Here is a 22,899-nt window from a genome sequence, read left to right as displayed (position 1 = left end):
GTTCTTACCGAGGACATCTGCTTTGCTGCCCACCTTTCTGCTGGATACGGGCATGTCTTAACCCCTGCCCTGTCTTGCAACATGCTACAGGTTGAGTTTCAAAACTTGTGAATAAGCTGCTGCTCAATCTCCCCTTAGACCCATTAAGAAACCTGAGCTTCATTAATAGACCTGTGTTGATGTAAAGCCTCCCCGAGAAAGAAAGTCTTTCTCTGTATTCCTGGGAATTCTGCTCCTGGCAGCACCAATGGGGGAACGATGGTCTTCGTCTCAGCAGGGTGGAGCTCTTCCACTTACCTCCATTTTGTGCTCTTCCTGCACAGGGGGAAAGTGGTGCCCCTTCATTTTGGGAAGGCCAGTGTTGATTGCAAAAGCTGGTGACTAATTGAGTGGGTGAGCATGGGGTCAAACTCAACCCTGCAATCTTATGAAATTGAAGGAAAAAGGTTTCTATATGTTTGCCTTACAGCAGATCCATTACCTAAATAGGGGATCTATCCCACTTATGAGGGAGCACAGCACAAATATAGCTCCTAAGGGCTGTAAGCCCCAACTGCTTACGCTAATGGGTCATGCATTGGCTTGACCCGGTTTACAGGCTGTTGATTGAGCATAAGAATTTAGAGCAGGAACAAAAAAATTCTCCCATAAATAGGCTGTCTGCATTTTAAACTAAATTAGCCCCACAGTGAATGGCCTCCTCTACTGAATTACAGCATGACTGAGCCTGCATTGGGGATTGAAAGGGATTCATGTGGCTGGTTAAGAGCAGCATTATTAAGATTATTATTGGGGGCTGGATCAGGCCCAATATGAACGCAATTATGCAGGACCTTTGAGCTACAATTATAAGTGACAAAAGAAGCCTAAGTAGCTGATGGCAGAGAGTATTTGGCCTTTATGGCCATGTAACTCATACACAAGCAGACAGGGCTTAGGGCACTGACAGACAGGTTGTGGTGAAGCTTGCTGTGCTGGTTGAAGATGTTTCCATCTCCAGCCACTCACTCCAATAAAAGAGCTGGCAGAAGGGAATTGGTTCCTGAGCCTCAGTCACTCGGGAGAGAAGCTCAGCACCTCAGGCTGTGGTTTCACACCTCAGAGAGTTCAACGACAATAGCAGCCTTGAGGGATTCACACCCTCTTCCTCAGCCTCCTGTCAACTTTTGCAGACCTGCTGAACAGATTCAGTTCATCAAAGAAAAAAAAAAAAAAGAGGCAGAGGGAAGGGGGAGTACCGTCTCCTCCAAATTTAAGCAGATCTGTTCCTGATTATAGTCTGGCCCAAGCTTTCCAGCCCACGGAGCTGAAGGTGTGGGACAGGGACAGCCAGTGTTGCTGAAGACGGCCACCAATTTGGAAATCAAGGCCTTACATTAAACTGCTGCTGAGGCTGTTTTTCTCCTGCCTCCTTTCCATTCCTGTGCTTGGAAAGCAGCTTGGCTCCTGCTGGAGAGGCTGCCCGCAGCCCTTCTGGAGGATGGGAGCACTCGTGCTTGCAGGCAACCTCTTCTGGCTGGGCTGTGCCCTGCAAGGAAGGAGACAGAAAGGCATGTATGAAAACAGAGTGGAAGCAGCGTGGAAAAGAGCATTTGGAACAGCATGAAATTTCGCATGAGTTTTCATCTCCAAGTTCGTCCCAGCCGGTTTACACACAGCAGCAAACACTACCTCTTTATAATGGGTGACTACCTACAATTTATTGGAACTGAGCTGTTGCTAAACACATGGAGTAGCGATGTATTAACACATTGTAAAAGGCTGTTTGATCACCATGGGATTCCAGATGAGCTAACAACAGAAAATAATCCGTGATTCACAAATGACTCATTTCAGCATTTCTCTTTGATGCAGCAGTTCAAGCAAGCCCTGTCTATGCACATTCAAATGAGTACAGTGAATAGTCATTGAGCCCAGCAATGCCACGCTTACAAAGTCATTTTTACAAAGTGTAAGTACAGTTTTTAAGTATAAAAATTGGGCAATTTCTAGCAAGCTGTGCCGATGCGTGACTCTTAGTCACTCCTGCCGGCAACCCCTTCCTACGCTTAAACCCTCGACACCAAATTTTAGTTTTCCACGATTCAAGTCCTCCAAATGTGTGTGTGGGGGGGTCCTGAGAAATCACCCACCCACCCCCGTGAGTCGTGCATCTCTTGTCAGGTTGGAAGTAACAGCAACGGGTGCGATGTCCCACGGGCTCGGCACGACGGTGCCCGCTCCTGCCTTGCCCCTGCCCGGCTGCCAACCCTCCTCCTCCTCCTCCTCCCCCCGGTCTCCGCTACCGGCCGCGAAACCTCGGCGATACTTTAGCCAGCATTGCCATCCAGTGGCACAGGCGACAAATGACAGCGGAGAGGCGTGCGGGTAGGAGCGGGGACCTGCCAGAGGTTAAGCGCTATACCCGGTGATGATGCGGCTCGGCAGGTTGGCCCAAACCGGGGCAGCTCCCTAATGGCTGGATATAATACATCGTTTATTAGTAGCTTGTAACATCACTGTTTAGCACCAGCTTGCTGTTAACCGGGATGCTGTGGAGAAGGGGGTGAACACTTAACGTAACCAGAGGATGGTGTGCTAACGGAAGGGTACCCAGCCCATTTCAGAGAATGGCTGCCAGTGGATCCTGAGTCCTGCTTGTATGTATGGATTAGGATGCTCCCCAAAACCTTAGGATGCTCGCCAAAACCTCAAGCATTAAGCAACCAGTGCAGAAGACTGTTGGTGAAAATAATGTGCAAAATATAGGGTAACTCTTTCCTGAAGAATACTTGCAATATTTACCTTGATTTGATCTGCGCTTTGGAACATAGCCATCACCCACCCACTGTCCATGGCTTGGCCATGCTGCCATTTCTTGTTGCCCCTCTGAATCAGCTGGGAGGCAAAGGACCAAAGCCCAACCCAAAGGAGCCAATGACAGTAATTTTCCACTACTGATTGGATGAAAAAAACCAAAAACCAACTACTTGGGTTTAAGTGGTTGCAAAAGAATAGCCAAAAGGCCTGATTTCTTTTTGTAAAAGCTGGGTAGAAGGGAGAGCACAGAGGTTGCTCTGTAAGCCCCAGTACAGCTGCTGGCCCTGTGTTGTGAAGCAGGTCCTGCTGCCTCAGTGGAGGTTATCACCACAGGACAGAAGGCGCTGGCTGGTGAACGCCAAGGACAGACTGCTTGGGGACAGTATGGTGGCCTGCAACAGTTTTGCTACAAAATGCTGATACACAACCCCAGCAACTCTGCAGCTGAAACCAGGGTGGGATATGTGATACTTAGGACCAGGCAGCCAACAGGAAGAGGACCACCCTCCTGGTGTCCCCATGGAAGTGGTAAAGTTCCAGCAGAAAGTGACAACTTGCAGAGGCTTCAGCCATAGCTCCCCAACTGGCTATGTTGTTTTCCACATTGGTGTGGCAACAGCAGGACCGGCTGAAGGAAAAGAGAGCAAGAACCCACCCACCTTTGCAAGAGAAAGGCAAAGCCGGGGGACATCGACAGGTATGGGCCACTTTTAGACTTAATAGGATGTAAAACACCACAAATTTCATGCTGTACACACAGCGGCATCAGTAGAACTTAGTCCCTGAGCAGGCTGGATATTAAATTGATCAAACTGGTAATGAAAGTGGGAATTACTCCATCTCAGCCGACACAAGGCAGGTGACCTTATTAAAAAATATGCCAGTGTATTTAATGGGGTAGGGCAGTTTCTTGGGGAATTAATGATTAATGTGGCTATAACTCTGGAGATCCCACAGCTAATGCCCCTGGAAAAAGTCTTACTTCCACTATGAGGTGGCCTGGCTGAAATTTTTAAGATGGGACTGCCTGAATACAGGCACATGAATTCAGCCACTATTTTCTGACAAAGAAGCCAAGTCACTCAAGAACTGCTGCATTCATTAGAGGACATGGTGGCCTCATGCTGGACGCGGCATGCTGGGTATGCAAGAAACCTCAAAGCCTGCTGAGGGATGCAGTGTGCCTCTCTGTGGTTTGTTCAGGCTAACCACCAGGAGCAACTCAAACTCCTATACTGTTTAGTCATCACAGAAACAACAGAAGCCTCTGTCCAAGACACTGACTGCATGTAATGTCCTGAGCAAGACCCAGCTTGGAGAAACCTCAGTACCCACTGACAGCCAACAGCCTGGAGCAGGGCAGCATTTGCAGCTGTCTTGAACTATATGCATGTATATGAAAATAATCTGAGAGTGAGAAAAGCAACTCCCTGTGCACCTCAGAGGGAGCAGGAACGTAGGAGGGCCATAACATCCCAGCGCAGTATTGTGTCCCCAGCAGGTGCCAGAAGCTGAGGCCTATAGAAGAACAAAGGAGCAAGGCAAGCAAATGTGGCGCCACTTCTGACACCCTTCCAGCCTCCAACTATTTGCAGACCAGGGTCTTCCCGAGATGGATGTGGTTGCTGTGTATCCAAGAATGGTTCTCTCTCTCATGAACTTACTCAGCCACTTCTTGAAAAGAGACCACAGAGAGATGGAGCTAGCAGAGGTTTAGGAGTAAAGCAGCCTGTTTTCTTCTGCTTCCCATAGGTATGGGGAAAAGAGGCCTTTGTGCACGTTCTTTGCAAATAAGAAGGAGTATAGCAAAAACTAACCTAAATACAGGCTTGGGGTTCAGACCAAGGAGTGGTATCAGTATGAGCAAGAGACAAGAAGCAGTAAGGAGTTCCCAAACAGAGCAGCTGAGCTCAGCTGGAAGAAAAGAAACAGACACTTGCAGAATTTTGAGACTGCAAAGTAGAATTGCAGTTCAAGGCAGGATCCAGGCACGCTGCAAAAGGAAGGTCCCAGAAAGTGCCATGAAATAGCCCACTATGGGACAGAAAACCCACACCAGGGGACCAGCTGCCAGGTATGTATGGTAACTGGGGAGCCCAATAAGAAAACCCTGGCCAGGGAGAGGTAGTTTAGCAAGAAGGGACCAGACAAGGTGAGGCTGGCTGCAGGAGCTGAGGAATGTGATGTTGTGCAAGGCAGGTGATTTTGAGTGTTTTCTAGCCTCTTTACAACCTTCCAGTGACCCAATATGGGGAGACTAGATTGTCCCGGCTTCAGTAATGCCATCAGGGTCTGTCTTCGACCTCATGGTGACTGGTGATTGCAGCCACTGCCCTTCCCGTAAGAGAGCCATAAAAAGTTTTTGCATAAGCACTAGAACAAGAGACCAAAACATAAGCATGAGCCTCCACCCAAAACAAAAGCAAACAGGAAGGTGCTTGGCAATTGGAAACACCCGGGAGTGGAGTTTGGGGCTTTTGCTGAGTACTGCTTTGGGTGCGCGTACATCAGCAGCTCTAGAAGAAAATCAGGAAAAAGACATGGAGATGGATGTGAAAACTTAACAGAGCCTGAAGCAGGGCTGGTTCTGAAAAGGGTGACACTGGTTAATTCGTGTAGATGGCAAGGATAGGGGGAAGAGACTGTCTTCACAGCAGAACAGGGGTGATTTTAAGTGCAAGTTTGGGTCTTACACAGTACGCGGCAGATGGATCACCAACACAGATTGCTTTGCCCAGAGTGTTGGTTATACAAAGAGGAGATCTTGGCATACAGTAAAGCCTCTGGAAGGAAAATGAGGCAATAGATGCTAATCTTAGGCTAAACCTCAAGAAAAACATTGTACTTTGGGCTACAAAAGGCAGCAGTGCTGCTGACAGGAAGAAAACTGCAGCTGTACACTGCTGGCCAACTTCTCCAGGCTGGCAGCTAGTGTTTGTCACTAGTCACAAGTTGCTTGTCATTACTCACTAAGAACCTGGCAGACTCTAATGGTCATGGATGTCTAACATTATCTCCCGAGCAGACCTGGAGTGCAGCGTGATGGGGATACTTTCAATCCTAAAGCCCTTTGGGAGACTCTGGAGCCCTACAATCCAGGTGGCACCTCACCGCTGCTCACAGCCTGGTGGGGCGGGAAAGAGACTTTTTTCAAGGCAAGTCTTGGCTTGGTTCTACCTAAATGTAATAAAAAGTCTGTCCCAGCCAGGAAGGTTTTAAGAACAACAGATACGTACCACAGCCCTGCGAAAGAAGATCCCGACAATTCACTGAAAGAAAATTAAGCAGATACATGAAACAGGCATCAAGTTAATTTGTGTTCTGATGAGAAAAGACATGAGAGGTGAAATACATATCGATAGGTAAACAGTTACAGATTTATAATTTATTAAATGATTTTTCTTTATGCTTAGGATAAATCACAAAAGTATCATACAAATGCTTTTCCTTCTAGAGCGTCCAGGACTAATCTGAGTTTACCAAAACTGCAATGCTAATGGTAAGCAGCAGAGATGACAAGCATATTTCTAAGTGATGACAAAGCCTTTTTATTATCAGTTCCTAGATGTAGTAGGATCCCCAGCCCAGCTACAGAAAGCTAAGAGATACTGTAATACAGACAGTCTTAGGAAAGAGAGTTGGAAAAGACCTAGAGAATTACCAGGTCTGGACCAGTATGACCTGCAAAACTGCTGAAAGCTACGCCTAACCTGCACCTGAAAACCATCAGCGGGAAAATTCCAGCCTTTCCAGACAACCTAATCCACATTTAACAGTTTATCACTACAAAGCTTCCCTAACCTCTGATCTTCACCTCTCCTGATGCTATCTAAGATGATTAGTTCTTGTCCTATGCACAGAGACATGGAGAATCAGCTACTCCCTTCCTATTTGCATCAAGATTTGCTTCTGGTTTTCCTTTTTTGCATATTCAAAGACTTTCTGCCTATTTCTTTTTTTTTTAAATGACAAAATAACCATACATATTTTTCATTCATTCCTGACAGGTGATGTTTTCTAGATCCCTATGTACTCCCTGGCCATTTCATGCTTGGCAACATATAATATTGCCAGAATAAAGGGCATGGTAATGCTAAACGTTTAGTGGAGCCATTAGAAATAAAAGGAGTCATCCACATAGCTGCTTGCTTTCTGGCATAGCCAGACACCTGTACCAGCAGGCAGGGCTGTGATTAGCTTTGCTTGGCAGAGCAGGTCACTCCCAACCTGCAGGTGGAGTTGCTTTACTCCTCTAGCTGCTAAGGCACCTGTAGCTGGGAATGGGCCCTCAGCTACGCAGAGGCTGGGCTGCAGGGACACTGCCCTGACCTGGCAACTCCCCAAGGGCCTGACGCCAGCTGCCCCGCTTCACCCACTGAGGGCAACACCTTGGGTTCATGTTCATAAAGTTAGCAAGGGCTCAAATGCTTGCAAAATCCAGTGTAAACTACCTTTGGACACTCCTCTAGTGCCAATAATAGCTGCATGTGTATGTTTGTACTTTACACTAATGTGTACATTAATCTGCAGTAAGAAAACAGATCTCTCTCCAAGACTTGACTACACAGTGTCACCTATAAAATCCAGTCATATTTAACTGAAGAGAACCAACTTCACCACCACAGACTGCCTGTCCTCTGCTAGGACACGTTTAATTATGTCTTGCTTTCTCTGTGCAGGAGGGTAAATGAGCAGGGAAGAGAACGCTGTGCTGTTGCTCCTGAGCAGCTGATGAGGAGTAGTTTGCACAGAGGTGAGTACGTGTCCCTGTTGGAAATTAATTGGAGGAGGGAGCCGTAGAGTGCTCCGCTTTGGGCTCGTAGCAAGTCTAACTTGCAGGATGAGCTCTACTAGAGACTAGGCAGCTTACCTATTCCTGAAACCTTTATATCTAACAGTCCACTGCAAATTCAGACAAGCAGCGAAGTTCCCACAGTGTAAGAGGCTCTGCATCTGGAGCTTGGTAGCATGGTAAGACAAAAGTGGATTGTCTGGCCCTTGCTGTTTGTGCAGACAGATGTGCTCACTGACTGCGTACGATTAGATTACTCTATGATTTTACTGGACCATGTGAGCTGAGCTAGCATTTGCCTTGATGTGTCATTTCATCTCTCCTCCCATTTGCTGCAAGTGCTGCTGTGTGGTGACTGTCCAGTGTCTGTGTGTCTGCCTGGGAGCTCCTGTTTGAGGTAGGCTTGTATTTTCTTCTCTTTGAATAGCCAGATTATGGCTGGCTGGGAAGTGCAGGAATGCCAGGGGCTGCTCTGAACAGGAAAAAAAGGGAGGGCAGAGGAGAAAAGATAGAAGTAAACTTTAACTGCTCTTGTGCTAAGACTGCTTTCTCTTTCCCCGTGTTATATACTATGTATGTGCCTTCCAGCTTGGGCAGGGCATGTGAGTAAGGCAGGTGTTAGGCAGGGCTGCCCCAAGAGGAGAGTTTTGAGGAGACCATGCACTTTGCATAGCATCCCAGAGGAGCACAAGACCACAGCAGATTCATCTTAGTGCAAGAAGGTGTGAGGGAGGAGGAGATCCTTCACTTGGGCAGAAAACAGTGGACTGTTCCTACCTGCATTTCCTAACCAGAAAAACTACACTGAGGAGCAACTGTTCTCTCATGACGGCCTTGCTGTTATTTTAACAGTGGTGCCAATTCAAACTGACAGCTTTGCATGCAAGGGTCATGAAGAGGAATGCCATGATACAGATGGTTTTGTCCTAACAATAGAACAGAAAATGACAAGCAACTCCAAATAGACATGAAACGTATAATGTTCATTCCTACTGATCAAAGCCAAACAGGAACTCAAAACTGATGTGTAAAGTCTGTGCATCTTGCTTTTTAGTTAGCTGACCAATTAGCTGAAACCAATTACCTATATTGATTAAGGCCAGGAGCAGTTTACTGAGTACTAGCTATATTGCTAAGATAATAACCTTGCTGTCTGGAAAGGTCTGTTCCCATTCATCCACAGGGAAGCGATTTCAATTGCTAATGCTACTGGGGAGTGTGCTTCTATTACAGGAGCCACACCAAAAGCTCCTCTCATAATAAAATGAGAATTGTTACAATGCAGGTCCAGGGAACAACAAAAAGGAGCTGCACTGCAAGTCTCAGCAGCAGCAGTTTTAGTTCCACCAGCACAGACCCGTCTTATGCAGCCTGTGTTGAATAGCACAGTAAATTTGATCTTCTCTTATCTTTTGTCCAGAAACTTTGATTTTGCACCCAAAATATGCTGAGGTCCAGGACAAACCATGACAGGAGAAACCATGGGCATCATGAGGTCTCCTGCCACCTTGCTGCTTTCTCACTGACATTTGCCATAATATGGTTCAGATTTACATCTAGATTTGGCTTCTCCCTGCATGTGAACTTCAGATGAGTCTGTAAAATCTACAACTCACCAATATCTGAGCAAGAGTTTTTCTCTTGAGATGGCTTATGTGATTCATACGCTCTATTTCCTTGTTCCCCTGTTATTTTGTTTATTTTTCATGATTTCTGTCCAGGGCATGGATCTTATTTCACAAAGATCAGCACAAGGTAGAACTAATAAAAAAGACCCCAAAAACCAAAGGGCTTGAGAGCTTGGTTTTCCACAGCAATCATTTGCAGGCATGTTTTCGGGTTTTTAAATACTAACTGTGCCAGAGAATTGAGGCACTAGGATTAAGAAGTAGCATCAAGCATGCAGCCTTCTTTCCCCGAAGGCTAGTAGTACCAAAAGATCACAGTTAGTCTAGATTGTTGCAAGAGCGGTGCAGCAACGTCTGTGCAAGAAAAAAAAACCAACACAAAAACATACCAAGGAAAAGTTAAACCTTGCATTTCACTCCTATGATGAGCAGACCTATCTCTTGTTTTCTGCATGTAGATTAGTTGTTTGCTATGGACCATAGTAGTAATGCAAACTGCCAACATCTAAGAGGAAACAGTCTCCGTACACACACACACACACACACACAAAAAAAAATAAATATATATATTTTAAGTTCTTAGAAGTCTTCCTAGCTGTGTAGCAGGTTACACAGTGCCTAAAATAGAGTTTTAAAAGCATCTGGGCAGACAGTTTCAAAGGCATCTGAATGCCTTGGAGGATCTCAGCTTTTGATACTTCAGAAAGCTACCTGTGTTCTCTGCCCCCAGCTGAGACTTCCACAAGGAAATCCTGGCTCCTTCAGGAATGCTGGCACCTGCCTCCAGTTCTCCTCCTTCCACATTCTCCTAACTCCACCTGGATGGAGGTCTCATGTTAAGACCATGGCACAGGGGAAGAAATGGTCTTGCAGCCAGCTGGCCCAGTAGACAGGTGGGAAGACATTCAACAAAATGCTCTGTGGAGCGCACAGAGAAGAGCAAGAGGCTGCTGGCTTTATCATCATCTGTCGTTATGGCAGTTTGCATTACCGAGGTATCAGGTGGTTATGTGTTGTTCACTCCTCAGTATAATTCACTGTAACAATCAAATTAGGAAGGACCAGTGGTTTGCAGCACTCCAGGCAGATCTGTGCACCTCAGGAAAGCATTCACCAGTCACTAAGCTGGGACGTGTTTTCCCTTCATGGTGGTGTTTGATGTGTATTTCTTTGCTGGACTTGAACAGTGGTGTCAGCTCAGGATCTGGTCATCTCTCTGAATCCACTTTTAACAAGCTGTACTCTTGGGCTGTGGCAGCATTCTCCAGATGACTTCTCAGCAACCTCAGGCGAGTCTCTGTGACTCCCTGGGACTTTGCACACCTCTCTTCTAGCCCCTTGGCTCCACTGGTGCCATCCTCCCTCCGAAGGCACTGCTGCCCACGAAGAAGGCTGCAGTGGATCTCCAGTGTGACCACAACTGTCCCCACCTGTCTCTGCCGACACCTTGGTGAGAAGCTGCTATGCTGCTTGCCATCACTGGGTAAGCCTGAGTGCCAAATCTGTCCTGCACTGGTGCCCCTCTTGGGGGACAGTCTAGCCACAAGTCCTTACATAGTTTCTCCACTGCTCCTCTCCTCATTACAGCTTGTGACTGTACCTGATGGGTTGAGGCCACCTCTTGCAGCCTTCAGTCTGTTTGAACAGAGCCTTCCGGAGAGTGGTTGGGACCAGGACGGGAGGAAAGTGCAGCTTCTGGGAGGAACCTGCCAGTGCCTGAGGTGGCTTGTCTGCGTGAGCTGGAAGGTAGGTGATGGTATTTCTGCTTTCATAGCATGCTGGACTGCCCATTCAAAACATTTATTGGTGTAATCTCAGATCATCTGATATTGCCTCAGCATTACTTCATGTTGGAGCAAAATGACATGATGTTGGAAAAAATTTATATGCTCCAAACCTGCTGTCCCATGGCAGCAGATCTGCATGAATAGATTCAGAGTTGAAAGGGGGAGTTACCACATATTTCACTTTAGTCAGAGCCATGCCAGAAGCTCTCATTGCATAAACACTTTATTATACCAAATGCATGCATAAGTCTTAGAAACATGAAGGTCTCATGAGAAAGTCTAAGGTTACCTTAAGTAGTTTAAATAGAAGGTGTCACCAACCCAGTTCCTTGCGATGGTGGTAAGCCCAGAGCTCGTCACAACTCATCCATGACACATAGCAGAAACTATTTGGCAGATTTCAAACAGACAAATGAAGAAAACATTGCTGCAAAAACCTGATGGCTCTGATATAACTCTACACAGAGGAAAAAAGACTCTCCTGCTTCTGGTATGTGAGTGTTGGTGGCCTTACACAGTAGCACAGTGTGCTGAAGAAGCCTTTTGTAATTTTGAAGCAGTGATGACAGATATGTGTGGGTAGTTAAAAAAAATTCCTGTAAATAATAAAATAGAATGGTACAAGAGGTAAATAAGAGGTTCTCCTATCACAGGGTGCGTGTATAGGAAGTTTTACAGCTATATGATAAATGCAGGGAGAGTGGGGAGGGACCAATTAAGAACATGCACATAAATTGAATTCCAGTCCACTGTGAAATATGGAGCGCTGCCTGTTTGTTGTCAAGCCAGTAATTATGCAACGTGTCTGTTTAATATTCAGGAAGCAGTGGAGCAACTTCCACCTGCAAGTTGTTCACTACTTATGCTGCTTCCACATCAACGACGACTATGGAATTATTAATATCAAAAGCAAGGACAGAAGCTGCATTCTACTCATCAGACGGGTGCATGCGTTCTCTAGCAGGAAGCAAGTGCAGCCAGCAAAAGAAGCTGTTTGTGGTGTCTGATCTGACCTCTTCGCAGTATTTCAAGTGAGACTTTTAATTTGAGGAGCAATGAATACACTCAGATATTGCTTCTTTGCTGTCCTGATTCTCAGTGTCTCACTTCCATTTGTCTTTTATGCTGTTAATCTGCATGCACAAAAATCTCTTAGGAGGCTGAACTTCTCAGTGAGTTCAACTTTAGCAGAAGCTTGTAAAGCACTTATTGAAGATAAGGTGCCCTTTCTGAAGGAAAATGCTTTAAAAACATCATTCAGAGGATCCAGTTGCACAGAGTACATCACACAGAACCACTATATCACCCGCGCCCTCTCGGCTGAGGAGGCCGCCTTCCCCATTGCCTACATCATGACCCTGCACAAGGAGTTTGAGACCTTCGAGCGGCTCTTCAGGGCGGTGTACATGCCCCAAAACATCTACTGCATCCATGTGGACACCAAGGCACCGGCCCCCTTCCGGCAGGCGGTGCGGCGCCTGGTGGGCTGCTTCCCCAACGCCTTCCTCGCCTCCCGGGCGGAGCGGGTGGTCTACGGCGGTGCCTCCCGCCTGCGGGCCGACCTCCACTGCATGAGAGACCTGCTGGCCTCGGCCGTGCCCTGGCGCTACCTGCTCAACACCTGCGGCCAGGACTTCCCCTTGAAGACCAACCGGGAGATCGTCCAGCTGCTCAAGGGCTTTGGGGGGAAGAACATCACCCCTGGGGTGCTGCCACCCCCCCACATCACTGCCCGCACAAAATATGTGCACAGGGAACAATTATACTCTTTCTTTTCTTTCATGCTGTGGACATTTGTGCACAAGGCGCCCCCGCCCCACAACATGACCATCTACTTTGGTTCTGCGTACATTGCCATCACCCGGCCCTTCGTGGAGTTTGTGCTGCAGGACCAACGCGCCATCGATCTGCTGGCATGGTCCGAGGACACCTACAGCCCTGATGAGCACTTCTGGGTGACGCTCAACAGGATCCCAGGTGAGTACACCTTCACTTCTGTTTTCTGTAGATACATGTATGCACTGGTGCGCACAGGCATGCACACACAGAGACATGTATCTAAGGCTGATTTTGACAAAGCCTAGATGAAAAATTTAATCGGATCATAACTGATATAAAAGGCTGATCTATCAAATAAGCTTACTTGCCCTTTCTGACCACTGAGGGAGAGATTGCTGCGCTCTGCAGGACATGCATTACCGTTCTCCATGTGAGCAGGAAGAAGCCCAGGGGTTCTAAATTCAAATTGAAATCCTTGGACATTTCAGCTGATTTAAGCCTTTTACCTGTAAAAACTGAAATGAAGAAAAGAGAAGGAATAAAGATTAAAATATGTCAGGCATGTAAGCATTGTAGTGAAGGTGTTTTCTAGATGATGTTCATTTTTCTGGGGTGAATTTTATTTTTCCACAAATAGAAGTAAATTCCTACCTCTCTGCCACTCCAGAGCCAGAAAATCTGAGTTCAGGCTCAAATCTGCTTCTAGTCTTCATGTGCTTTTCTGTGGGCGCACACACATGCACACACGCATGCCAGGTCTCCTGTAACCCCTGCAAAAAACCCATGTACTCATAACTACTGCCTAAACTCCATTGCACAAAGTCAAGGATTTGTTCAGAGAAACAGAATCAGAGCCATTATTTTCATCTTTACCTTATGTATTCACATTAGTTAGTTTTACCTCGTTCATAAAACTGGGAAAGGGTCAGAAGATGCACAGGACTTCTCCCCCATGTGCATTGCTTTTAGAAGCACCTGGTAGGACTTTACTGCTCCCAACTCCCTAGAGCTTCACAGCAGCCAAAGCAGGGATATGAGGAATGTAAGCAAGGATAAATTTCTTCGCCTGCCTTTTTATTTCTTTTCTTTCCACACTCTCCCTACTGTAACTTGTGGGAAACGAAAACAAGGAGCAGTAACAGAAAGGCAGAGCATGTCTACTTTAACCTAAGCAGCAGACTGCGGGTCCATTTTGCAAGTTCAGTCTGCTTTCAAATTAACACATAACTTTCTCTGCAAATAGTGCTTGCTCTTCAGGTAACTATATTTTACGACTGGCAGGCACAAGATGCACAAATGATTACTGATCGAGATATTTATGGTATAATCATCACCATATATAATTTGTAGCTAGCTGACTTTTCCAGGAAGCTGGTTGCTGTGATCTTATTGTAGTCCATTGCCTCAGAAGCAGTAAACCTGGGACCAGATATGTTCTCCACAATCAGAAAGCTTTAGGTGGTTGCCATTTGTTGTACTGCACTGTGTAGCTTACGTAGGCAGTGTGTTTCACTGTTTATTTCTGAGATCATCACTGTACACTTTCCAGTGTTGCACATTGGCGTAACATTTTTGTGCTGGTTCTCTTCGCATCTGAAAGAGGAATCCCAAAATGGTGAAACGTTTCTAGAGCAGATACATCTCCTTCATCTTCCTTTATTCCCTGCCATCACTTTAGGGTGAACAAAAGCAGCCACCCAACTCTGACAGATGTACTCAGGGCTGCTGTTACCCAGGATTTTGAATCCAAGCTTGTAAGCATAGCGTGGAGGTATCTGAGTCAGATCCAGAGCTCTAAGCAACTCTGGGGTGAGAAGTCCCTTTCAGTTCATGGAGTGTTAGCCTGGGACTTGGCTCCTGGCTCTAACAGAAACCTCTTTTCCAACTTTGGCCAAGCCACTCACTTCCTTTTAGCTTTTCATGCATACGAAGAGAGGTAACAGTGTAAATCAATGGTCCAGCTGTCAGAACAAATAGTTGGGGGCCTCCAGGCAAGCAGAGAGATCATTTAAGGACTAGTTTGGATGTACAGCATATCATGAAAGAACTAGAACAAACAGATATTTGTAGTTTCAGACAGCCATGATAATCTCAGTTCAGATAAAAGATTTAAAAAGGCTGTTTGGTCCTCAAATCTTAAAATAGCATGCTTATTACCCAGAGCCATGCAATGAAGACCAAGATTTTTTTTTTTCCACCCCCTAAAGGCTAGAGAATTTTAATTCCTATTCAATTGGTTTTCAAATAACAGTCTTAACTTATCTCTGGTATTTATCTCAGGCCTCTTATCTCCCACATGACTCCTGTGTGACAGAAAATTCTTGAAAGTCACTTTTCAGATAAGGAAGAGAAGCATGGGGAAATTAAGGGAAAGTATTTGCAAAGTATGTAGGCTTGAAGTGACTGGCCCTAAATCACTTCCCCTGGGTCGCACAAGAAAGACACAACACTGCAGTGCATCTTAGCAGCCACGTCCCAGGCCAGCAGTGTAATCACTGGGCTACTTTTCCCTCTCTGCTCACGTAGAGCAGAAAGCAGGTTATGGTTACTCTGGGAGAGGTGTGCATCCAAAGCCCATGCTACAGAGTCATTCAGGGCAGCCTTACTGAATCCTCTTCCAAGCCAAAATCCTGTCTCCACTTTCATGGAATAGGGTCACAGCACATGCATATCTTGGGATTTTTGCAGTCTCAGGTGATAATCCCTCAGGGTGCACACCGATATCTACATTGATGTATACATACATTGGTCCACTAGTAACTTATGCATTGTTCAAATTGGAAAACAAAGGTCAGGAGAAGTAATAGCAGCACTTCTCATTCAGAGACACCAACCTGCTTTACAAGGGAGGTAAGTGCTGCTATTTCCCATTCACAGAAGCAGGCAGAAAGGGGCAAAATGATATTCCCAGTCTCTTAAATGCTTTAAACCAGAGCATGGTCAATGCCAGCACTGGAGCACTGACACCTGACTCCCAGTCTAATGCACTGGTTTAAACTGCTTTTTCAGAATTGACTCATCTGCAGAATAACAGAGTGTGGTTGTACTGTCGCTTCTGCACCAGCTCTGTTTATTTACTAAGTGTGAGGGTGCACAAGATGGCTGAGCACTAAAAGCTCATTGTTGCCAAAATAGGAATTTTTTTCCTGCTCATCCCTTCCCACTCCCTTCTGCCCACCATCCCTGTGGCAGGAGCTTTACAACCATGAGCCTGGCTCAAGCCACTTTCTACAATGCCACCTGCATATGGGCATTTTTTAAACATCTGAACCTGGAAGGGTAGGGCAGAAATATTTAAAGGCATTACCTGTGTTTTAACAGTATCAACAGTTTCTGTACAATTTTCAGCCCAATACAGGCAAGAGACATATTTGCAGAATCCAACACTGCTAGTTGAACGTATTTTTGTTATTGAAGACATATTTATAGGAAACAAGGATACAGAGATACAAACTTTCAAGTCCCATGGGCTATATCACTCTTACAAACTTTGCCTGTCTAAAGTTCACATGCTCAGGTCTTTGTGCTAAAGCTTTTACATATTGGAAGTTCTCTCACATTGATCACAGTGAAACAAGTCATAGCTTTGTCTGCTTTAATCCTCAATATTATACCATGCGCACCTTGCAACTGACAAGTAAGCTATAAGGAAATATTCAAGAGTGCATCCTCAAAGCCGAAATAAATATATTAAAAGGACTAGCCCATAATCTGAAGAACAAATGTCACCTGTGTACCATAGGTAGTTTACTGCAATACCATATAAAAATAGCATCTATTTTCTACCTTGACCTGCTGGCATCAGGTTCATCTATACAGATGATTCTTCTATCTTAAATGATCTGGGTTAACACCAGTCTGGAAAATGTAACAGAATTTCTTTGCAATCAATCTTTGCCCCGGATCACTACATAGTCCTGTAAATCGCTGTGCTGGCAGGACTGAAGGGGCTTGGTGGTTATGGGAATGAACAGCCATGATGTTTCACAGACAGGGAATAAATCTCCAGAGGCCAGCAGTATGTATTTAGGTAAGAGGCTCATCCCCCAGAACACTTTAGCCACCATCCTCATTCCTTCTCTCAACACTGTGACTGAACGCACTTGTGCACCTGCAAAGCAAGTCTTTTTCCTTCTTCCCTGCTTCCCTCCTTTTCCAAGTTTCTTGTTCTGGTTTCATTTCAAGGAATTCTAGGCTTTGCACAGACACATTTGCTTTGCTGATTGTGCTTATACAGTTAACATGTTAGTTGGGAGCAGAAGTGCGCTTCTGAAGTGCTTTCCCTCCAACTGTTCCCTCCTACTGCACATTCGTTTTTATTACTCAGATAATGATCTTAATGTGCAAGGGCTGGATTCCTTCTCTGGTGGAACCAAACCAGAAGATGTGATTAGCAGCACATCTAGTGCACTGCAGCAACTAAGGAGGACACAGGGGTCTGAATCGGGACTGAGCCACTGCCAAGCACAGTGCTGGTCCTAAAGTGCACACTGCAAATATGTGTCAGTAGAAGACTCTGAAATGCCAAGGGCTCATGTTGAATAAGTACTTGGGTGATGTCTGGTCTTCCACAGTTGTCTCCCAACAGCATGCCAGTCTGGTTGGTCCTTCCTTATCTCTACAACATTTCACCTGCCTCAATATTCTTTCCCTGCTCTCTATCTTTTGCCATTTCTCCTATGCTGAACTTCTTTCTTCAGCTCTCATTTGGTTTTCAATGTAACCCCTTTCCTATCGCTTTTCTTATTTCATGGTAAGTGCAAGAGATTTCAGGTTCTGTCACTCATCCAGGATCCTTGTTCCTGGATATCACTAAAAATACTCTGCAAGAGACCACTCACATCCAGGTACACTGCTTTTTCTCCCTCACCCCAACCCCTGTACCATTGTCTCCAACTCAGATGCATGTATGGCAGGGGAGAGAGGGAACACACTAGGCTACTGGGGGATCACTCATCCAGGACATCAGCCTCAGTTTTGCACAGATGCAATGAGTACTGCCAGTCCCATGATAAGAGCTGTTAAATCCTTAGCAATCCCCTCAGGCTATGAGCTGCAAGAGAAAGTTTGCTGGTAGCAACTGGCTATTACAAAAATTACCCACTCATTCCCGGCCCTGTATGAGTGCCCAGTTATGGTCTGGCAACTGAGCAAGGCTGCAGATGCATCCTGCCATGCTAGAGAAGCCTTTCTAAGCTTCCATGAAAAGACTGTAACCCGTGATTCCATTCTCTCCCCACAAATGCTGGCAATGTAGCAATGGTGCCATGCTCAGCAATTCTTCAGTTCCCATCACTGCAGAGTGCAACAGCAACAAGTCTGGGGTGGTTTGCTCTGACACAGAGTGGAAGGTGGTTAGCAGCCATGCCAGCCATCAGCCACCATAGTGCACGTCTCTTCCTCGCTCTCATTCTGGCCAACACAAAATTCACCCGGCCACCCACAGACAGTATGGTCCTGCCTCTGGGATGTGCCTTGGTGTCATGGTTTAATCCCAGCCAGCAGCTAAGCTCCATGCAGCGGCTCGCTCACTCCCTGCACCCCCAGTGGGATGGGGAGAAAATCGGAAGGGCAGGAGTAAGAAAGCTCATGGGTTGAGATAAGAACAGTTTAATAATTAAAATATTATAATGATAATGACATTAACAATAATAATATTCTAATGAAAAGGAGAACAACAAGAGACAGAGAGAGAAGCAAAACCCGGGGAAAAAAAAACCCACCAAGTGATGCCACCACTCACTGCCCACTGACCAATGCTGCCAGTCCCTGAGCCACGATTACTCCCCCCTCCTCACACCCTGCCCCGGCCAGCTCCCCACACTTAATATACTAAGCATGACATCATATAGTATGGAATATCCCTTTGGTCAGTTTGAATCTGCTCTCTTAGCTGTGCCCCCTCCCCTCCCAGCTTCTTGTGCACCTGGCAGAGCATGGGAAGCTAAAAAAGTCCTTGACTAGTGTAAGCACTACCTAGCAACAACTAAAACTTCAGTGTGTTATCAACATTATTGTCATACTAAATCCAAAGCACAGCACTGTACCAGCTACTAGAATGAAAATTAAGTCTATCCCAGCTGAAACAGGACACTTGGCCATGCACATCCCTCCACAGAGATCGTGAGTGGCGTTTGGCAGTGACTTGGTGTAAGGGAAGGTGGGGGTTTGCAGGGAAAGTGCCAAGGCAGAACCACTTTTATTCCTGGTTTCTGCAAGAAGCCTGCAGAACACGGACCAGCTGTGGGCCATGTGTCCCAGAGAGGTGATGGGAGGGAAGAGAGCACCATGTCACTTTTGCTCTTGTGCCAGCCTGAAAGGGACATTGGGTACCCAGCATGCCATCACTGCCTGCTGCAAGACTAGACAAACTTTTGCATCAGTATGAACAAAAGGTAGTTGATTACCAGGAGTGGTGGCCCACAGTGTCCTGTGTGAGCCTGGAAACCCAGACCATTCTCTGATCTGAACGGACAGATCACAGAACCACAGGGCCTCCAGGAGCTTCCTGTTGAGCACAGGCACCTGGGGACATCAGCAGCCTCTCTCTCTTTGAATGAGGTTCTTTCTCCTGTGCCTGCTAAACTGACAATGGAAATTGGGAACCCCTCTGTGGAAGACGATTTTGCACTCTAGCTTGTGCCTGCTTTTCCAAGGATTCACCCAGCTGTACGCCTACCACAGTTTTATGTGTTTTTGACACAGTTGTGTATTGTGTCTAAGTGCAAAGACTCAGAATCCCCTCATCTCTCTCTGAGCAGGATGAAGGTTGGTAACATACTTGTTCATTTGCTCAAGCAGGGGGTTTGGACAAGATGAACTCTGGAAGTCCCTTCCAACCCCTACCAGTCTGTGATTTTGTGATTCTGTCAACGATCGGGAAGGAATGAAAATGATGGATAGTTTTGTTTGCAAGCAGAGTGTTAAATCACCCCAAACTTTGAAAGTATTTCTGCTCTGTCCTGATGGTAATTCCTCGCTTGGGAGCTGAATGGTAGAGAGAAAAATTAGGAAGACAGTTGACATATAGTATGTCTCAGGTACGGGCAGGCATGTGGCAGATAATCACAGAATCACAGGCTGGAAGGGACCTCAGGGATCATCTAGTCCAACCTTTCTGGGAAGAGCAGAGTCTAAACAAGATGGCCCAGCACCCTGTCCAGACGACTCTTGAAGGTGTCCAACGTGGCCAAGTCAACCACTTCCCTGGGGAGATTATTCCAATGGTTGACTGTCCTCACTTGAAAAATTTCCCTCTGGTGTCCAATCGGAATCTCCCCAAGAGCAATTTGTGTCCATTCCCCCTTGTCCTGTCGATGTGACTCCGTGTAAAAAGGGAGTCTCCATCTTCTTTGTAACTACCCCTTAAGTACTGGTACGTGGTGAGGAGATCCCCTCTGAGCCTCCTTTTCTCAAGGCTGAACAAACCCAGCTCTCCCAGCCTATCCTCATATGGCAGCTTCCCAGTCCTTTGACCATCTTGGTGGCCCTTCTCTGGACCCCTTCCAGCCTGTCCACATCGTTTTTGTATAGCGGGGACCAGAACTGTACCCAGTACTCCAGGTGTGGCCTGACAAGCGCTGAGTAGAGTGGGATGATGGCTTCTTTCTCTCTGCTGGTGATGCCCTTTTTGATGCAACCCAGCATCCTGTTGGCCACCTTGGCTGCAGCAGCACACTGTTTGCTCATGTTGAGCTTTCTGTCCACCAGGACCCCCAGGTCCCTTTCCACAGAGCTGTTCTCTACGCTCTCTCAATGGGAGTTGTCCTTGTTAAAATTTCACTGTGGTTTATCTGAAGCAGCAGCTTCACATCCAGATGAGAGCTGGTGCCTCTCAAGGAACATCTCATTCACATGCCTTGAATGTGGGTGTGAGATACCAGAGTAATACCAGAAAATTCTGAGTAGCATTGCAAGCACATTAATCAATTACATTAGCCAACTCCTTATTTTTAAGTTTCTATATAGCCATTTGCTTGTACAAACAGAGACTTATCCCCCCCCCCCCCCCCCCGATGTTTTAGCCTGCACTGAGCTTCTTGCTATGGCAACTTAATAATTCATAACTTCTTTGGTAACACTCCATCCCACTGCCATTTGTAGACAGGCTCTTGGAACAACCTCCTCTGCAACTTGTGTTATATTAATACACACCACTGCATTTCTGTTCTGCCTGCCAAAATTGTTCCTTTTCCTTGTTCTAGAAAAGAAGTATTTTGTACCTATGTCTGCATTATTACTCATATAAGTAATCCTTGTTCTCTTGTTCCTAGTCTCCATTATTTTGATGAGACTTCCTGATTGGGCAAGAACTTCTCATAAGAATAAGATATATAAAAAAATAGGGATTTTCCTGTGACTGTTACTGAGTCTCATGCCCACAAAGCTGTTGCAATCTTATAATCAAAACCTCTTTTTGCAAAACCTGCTTAATGGAAGGTGTGGCAACACAGTCACAGCAATCACAAATACACCTTCTTCATGGCAGAATTTCCTGAAAAATTACTCTTGTCCTCTATTCCCCATTCAGATATTGTAGTTCATCTGAGAAGAGATAACTTAAAATAGGGTTTAGCCTGTGCAATATGCAGTCATCGGAATTTAAGCACTGCTTTCAATAGAAGCAATACTTTTCATCACAAACAATTGTTTGCCTCTCACTAAAACACTACTTAGTGTTGATGGGACGAGGAAGGGTATCTTCAAGAAGACTTTTTGAAAAGCCACAGCTAACAAATGGACTTGCACTCCTTCACTTGATTCTCCTTATCTTCGCAACTATCAGACATTGGTGTAATAGGCTTCAAACAACACAACGCCTTGATGAACAGAATCCAATGAGAGTAATTCAAAGAAGAATATTTTTCTTTCTAAATTCCGGCATCAAGTAATGTCTGTCACAACCCACACATGTAACAAACTAAACTTCAGTCCAGCTGCAGTAACAGACTTTTCTTGATGTTCCCAGATGATGAGCTGCCAACAGCCCTTGTTTTTGTTAGGGGGGAACTCCAGCCAGGCCACCTGAACCTGTCCCCTCCTTTCACCTACGAGGAAATTCATCTGACCACACCTAAAGCTGCATTACGTGTGTTGAGAGACAAACCTGGATGCCAGTGCTTGCTTGGGTAGCCGGGGTGAAAGTTGGCAGAACCATGCCTGAATGGGTGCCAGCGTGGGCACCGGAGTGGGTTGCTGTGGAGTGGTTCTCCTGTTGGCTGTCCTCAGTGCCCAGCATGTCTCCACAGGTCCAGCTCACTCCAGTTCTGGGAAGCAGGTGCTTCCTGAATAGCCCTGTAGAGTTCAGCTCCTCTGATGCAGGACTGCAACTCTGCCAGAGACACTAGAGTTAGTTTATGGGCCAATAACAGCTCAGAAAAATCTCCTTCAAAACATATAATCAGATGAAGCTACCAGAAGTGAGATCCTTTCCTTATTATCCAATAGATGATTCAACACAGGAGGTGCAGTTTAGCTCTCTTATGACTGTGAACAGCCTGATGTGAACAGCTCAAGGAGACAGCATGCATTGTCTTAATTCAGACCACTGACTTGAAAGAAGTAGTTTTAAATAAGCTTCTTTTTCTTCCCCTGAGTTTTATTTCCTTCTCTCCAGGTTCTGAGGTCTGCTTTAAAGGTTGACAGTCTTGAGTTTATTTTAGTTAAGACCTCACCCTTCCGCATACACATTTTTGCATTCACATATCCCACTGAAATGAAAATTTATGGTGGCAAAATATGAAATTGAGCCTACGTACATTTTTAAGGAGGGGTGGTGGGTTTTTTTTTCTCCATTGTTTCAATCTCATCTTGAAAGAAAATCTCTTCTTCTAAGGACTGCCCCATATCTTTACCAGCTACCTGACTCCCATGGACAGGTGGGAGAACTTGTCTCACAGGACAAACAAGAAAACATAGAAACCAGGATTTCAGAGCAAACTGTTCTTGCATGCTATCTTATGAGCCTGGTCAGACAAATTCTTGTTGCTGTAGAGGGTTAAGAGGTGACCATTTCCATCCTACCCACATTTGTTCATCAGCTTCTCTCCATCCCCCTAACACTGACAGCTTAACTCCTTGATTTCTCCCTATTGCAGTTCCGTAAGATGACAAA

At 45.8% G+C, this 22,899-nt stretch overlaps 1 protein-coding gene across 1 annotated transcript; it reads left to right on the top strand.

The window, feature by feature from the left end:
• The first annotated feature begins 11,924 nt into the window (after positions 1 to 11,924).
• LOC142053693 (N-acetyllactosaminide beta-1,6-N-acetylglucosaminyl-transferase-like) lies at positions 11,925 to 13,090 on the top strand. The gene has a single exon (XM_075085708.1). The coding sequence runs from the start codon at positions 12,062 to 12,064 to the stop codon at positions 13,088 to 13,090; it is 1,029 nt and encodes a 342-aa protein (XP_074941809.1). The 5' UTR covers positions 11,925 to 12,061.
• The last annotated feature ends 9,809 nt before the right edge of the window (positions 13,091 to 22,899 follow it).

Source organism: Phalacrocorax aristotelis, chromosome 2 (genome assembly GCF_949628215.1).
Source record: "Phalacrocorax aristotelis chromosome 2, bGulAri2.1, whole genome shotgun sequence".
NCBI lineage: Eukaryota > Metazoa > Chordata > Aves > Suliformes > Phalacrocoracidae > Phalacrocorax > Phalacrocorax aristotelis.
The sequence above is the reverse complement of the archived record's forward strand: the minus strand, read 5'-3'. Positions and strand labels throughout refer to the sequence as shown.